Source organism: Silene latifolia, chromosome Y (assembly GCF_048544455.1).
Source record: "Silene latifolia isolate original U9 population chromosome Y, ASM4854445v1, whole genome shotgun sequence".
In the NCBI taxonomy this organism is placed as follows: domain Eukaryota; kingdom Viridiplantae; phylum Streptophyta; class Magnoliopsida; order Caryophyllales; family Caryophyllaceae; genus Silene; species Silene latifolia.
The window spans coordinates 126,551,436-126,555,547 of record NC_133538.1 but is presented as its reverse complement, the minus strand read 5'-3'; the positions used below and the strand labels follow the sequence as shown (position 1 = coordinate 126,555,547).

Genomic DNA, 4,112 nt, shown 5'->3' with positions numbered 1-4,112 from the left:
AGTTGTGTTTATGCTGCAAATTAACCACATTTCTTAGGGATCTTTCAATTATGTTTATTGATTTTGGGGGGTTTTGGGTTGCAATTCACAACTCATTTTTCTGGGTTTTTTTTTTTTTTTGGAAGGATGAAGGTAAGTAGGTAACGATGATGAATTATTGGAGTGTTGGTGATGGATTGATGTAGTTTATCTTTTAATTTGGATGGTAGTATGTGTTTTGAGTGGATTAAAGTAAGGGTGTTTTAGTCATTTTATAATTTATTAACTTAACGAATTGAGAGTCTCGGGACTTATGTAAAATGACGATCGGGAATGAAATACGGTGGTAGATGGGATATATACCATGTAATATAGGTGGTAATTTGTAATAAACAAAATACAAGGTGGTAGTTTGTAAAATACGGTAAATAGTAGGTGGTAAATGACAATTTTCACTAAATTAAATACATAATAAATTTCACATAAATCAACCTTCAAGCAGTTTTTTACTCAACTAATTAACGGAAACTTGAGGTGCCATCAGGGGCGGATCTAGGGGGGCCCCGGGTGGGCACGTGCCCACCATGAACTCTCGGAAATAAATATTTATTAGTAACATAATTATACAGAAAGTTACAGTAGAGGTTTGTTTGTGCAACCTAGAGGTACTAGGTTTGACTCTTGTGTTACGCAATTTTTTAGTTAACTAACTAACTTTTGATTATTTGGGCTTTGCCCATCAGCCCAGATATTTCTGGTGGTATTTTTAATTTAGCCAAAAAAATGCTAGCAACATGATTTGAACTCTAGACCTCAAGATAATATAGTGACCACTTAACCATTGAACCACTTGCACTTAGTGATGTTACCAATTAATACAAAGTAAATATAATGAAATATACTGCATTTTAGAGGAAAAAAAAAAAAAGCAACCTTAAATATTATTTATTAGAAAAAAATATCAATCAAACCAATTAATTTGTAATTTTTTTCTACTTTCTAGGACATTAGTTTAGGACATTAGTTTAGAGAAAAAAAATTCAAAATACTAAAATGTTCTTTAATATAAAATTAATGCACTGAGATTTTTTCCGGTGCCCCCCTTACCAGAAATTCCTGGGTCCGCCCCTGGGTGCCATCAATACACATGATCCTTGTTAAATGGAGTAAGAAACATTGAGTCAAAATATTCAATAAAAACAGCTCTATCTTCAGATGTGACAACAGTGTTGTAAAACAGCATGAAGCATGCTGCTTTGCAAGTAGTGATAGTAGTGTTTTGTGTCGGTCTATGAGGGTGATTTTATCACCCTCATGTCTTTTAATATGGGTCTTTAGGTTTGTTTATCCTAATAATCAATAATTGGTTATGATGTGGTAACTTGTCCATTTTACCTCGGTTTTATACTTGATTTTGAGGCACAGAACCCGAGGGTCGAGGAGAACCTTTCCACGGTCAAGACATGGCGCAAGCACCTCACATATGGCCAAATATCTAGCTAGGAGAAGTAAAGAGTGAACATGAGAAGAATTGAGAGCAATTGAAGAGGTCAAGAAGCAAAGGAATTAAGAATTCCAAATGCGAGCTTAGGCGCGGCACAACGCAAATGGTCGGCGCACTGCGTCTTGATGCGAGACAAAGAGCAAATTTAGCGCGAGCCTGCATGACTTTGTTTTACGGGGCTTTCTAATCCGCATTTGGGTTTCTTAAGTGAGGATCTTTTTAGGTTTCCGTGAAGCCATATATATACCCAAGATTTGAAGACCTCAAAGACATCTTAGAACACCATCTAATCTCATATAATCTGATACACTCTCATCATTAGGGTTTGGAATCTTGTAACATTTTAGAAGACTTTTTCTACAAAAGTTGTAATCTTTTTTTGTTATTTGGGTTTTATGAAGACTATGGAAGGCTAATCTTCCACTACTTGATGTAATCCATTTCAAGCTTTCACGTTTATCATTGTATTGACTCTCTAATCTCTACTCTTTCATTTATTTCAATTTCTATGTTTGATTGTCATGATGAATGTTTTGTTGTGAGAAGTAATTACCTTTGCCTCTATAACACTCATCTATTGCTTGAATGTTGCAAAGTTTCTTACTTTTGTGATGCTTTGTTGAAGCAACTCATATTGTTGTCATTTTGGTTTAAAGTATCAACCTTTGTGAGTAGAAATTGAATATGTCATTGGGTTTGTTGGCTTAGACATACTCTTGTGATATTTTATTTACTTTCCTCTTGGTTTTTCTCTTCATGCTCTTGGCTACAATTCATACATGGTTTAATGTTAGAATTCGTAGTTTAAGTAAGATTATCATTATTGGCTTAGATAGTGGTAATCATTTGCTTGAGGTTTGTTGTTGGGTAAATGAATTTAGAGAGAAAAGAGTCATACTTTGATAAAAGGTGGAACTTGTAGGATTATAACAAGTTTCCTCTCATATTATTGTTGTTTGCATACCAAGTGTTTGTTACTTTGTTTCATAAGCAAAATCATATCTTTTTCATCTTGTTACTTGTTTCCTCCATGCCAATTCTCCTCTTACGTGTTTTCAATTGTTGTCCATTGTTAATATTCATAGTTTGTGCATAGTCTTGTGTTTTGTTCATTGTCATTAGTTTAATTCAAGCTTTAGGTCTTAATCCCTTCTCTTAGGTTCGACCCTTACTTCCCTTTACTACTATTCTTAATTGCATAGTGTAGAGTCAAGTTTGGTTTATAAATTTCTAATTTGGTAGTTTAATTCTAGTATTTAGCGACCTAGTCATTTCTCCTACCAAATTTTGGCGCCGTTGCCGGGGAAGGGCAACATAGCTAAAAGCTTGAGTTGTGAAATACATGTTTAGTTGTTTTTATCTTCTTCTTGTTGTTAGAGGTAAGTGGAAGTTCTAATTTGTTTTGTGTAGTGTCAAAGTTTATGCCCAGTTCCCCACAAGGTGGTGAATTCACACTCGTGGAAGAAGACTCATTCGGGGCATACTCTTGGTTGTTCACAAATCCGTGGTATCAAAGACCACAAAGGGGAGACCAATTTGAAGAAGAAACCTTTGAACCACTTTTGGTAGACCCCATTAAAGTAGAATACCCTGCAATGGCGAATGATACTAGAACTGTTAGGGAGCTCCGGGTAAGGAATTATGACACTCAACCTCTTTGCATAGCCTACCCACCCATGGGGGCTAATGCAAATTTTGAATTAAAAGGCTACTTCATCCACAACCTTCCAAAGTTCCATGGACATGCGGGAGATGACCCAAATCGCCATCTTTCCGAATTTCATATGATGTGTGAAGGGGCAATTCCCAATGGTGTCACGGAAGATCAATTTAAGTTGAGAGCCTTCCCATTTTCACTACAAGATGCGGCAAAAGATTGGTTGTTTTACCTACAACCGGGTACAATTCGTACTTGGAAGGACATGAAAGCGGCTTTTCTTGAGAAATACTACCTCGACTCAAGACATAACCATGCAAAGAAAGCCATCACTTCTCCGGAGCAAGATGCAAGTGAGAGCTTGTATGAGTATTGGGAGAGATTCAAGAAACTGGTTGCTCAATGTCCCTACCATGGTCTTGGTGGTGATGTCCTTTTGGTCAACTTTTGTGATGGTCTTACCAACAATATCAAATCGTGGTAAATTCCGCTACGGGTGGTGGGGTTGACAACTATTCTGTGGCGGAGGCAAATGAGATCATAGAAAGGTTGGCCGCTAGCACAAGGAACTATGGAAGAAGCCGGGGATCCAAGACTATTAACTCCATTGAGACACCTTCTTCTTCCAACAACAAGCTTGAGAAAACCGTGGATCAGCTTACAAGAATGGTATCTCAACTAGTGGGAAACAATCAAGGAGGAGCACAAGGGTATAACTTGGAGTGCAACTATTGTCAAGGTCCACACCCAATGAAAACTTGTCCCACCATGGAAGAACAAGGGATAAGCAAGGAAAATGTGAGTGCCATGATGCATGATCAATATAACTCTAGGAACCCCAATAGGGGAGGGTATTACAAGTATGATCCGAGAGGCAACACTTACAACATTGGGTCAAGGGACAACCCCAACCTTTCTTGGGGAGGGGATACCTCAAGAAGCTTTCAAAATGGCCAACTAAATCACTTGAGG

The 4,112-nt window shown here is 37.3% G+C and overlaps 1 protein-coding gene across 1 annotated transcript; it reads left to right on the top strand.

The window, feature by feature from the left end:
- Positions 1-3,078: 3,078 nt before the first annotated feature.
- Positions 3,079-3,624, top strand: LOC141628867 (uncharacterized). Its single transcript, XM_074441956.1, has one exon. It carries the CDS (start codon positions 3,079-3,081, stop codon positions 3,622-3,624), a length of 546 nt encoding a protein of 181 aa, XP_074298057.1.
- Positions 3,625-4,112: the final 488 nt, after the last annotated feature.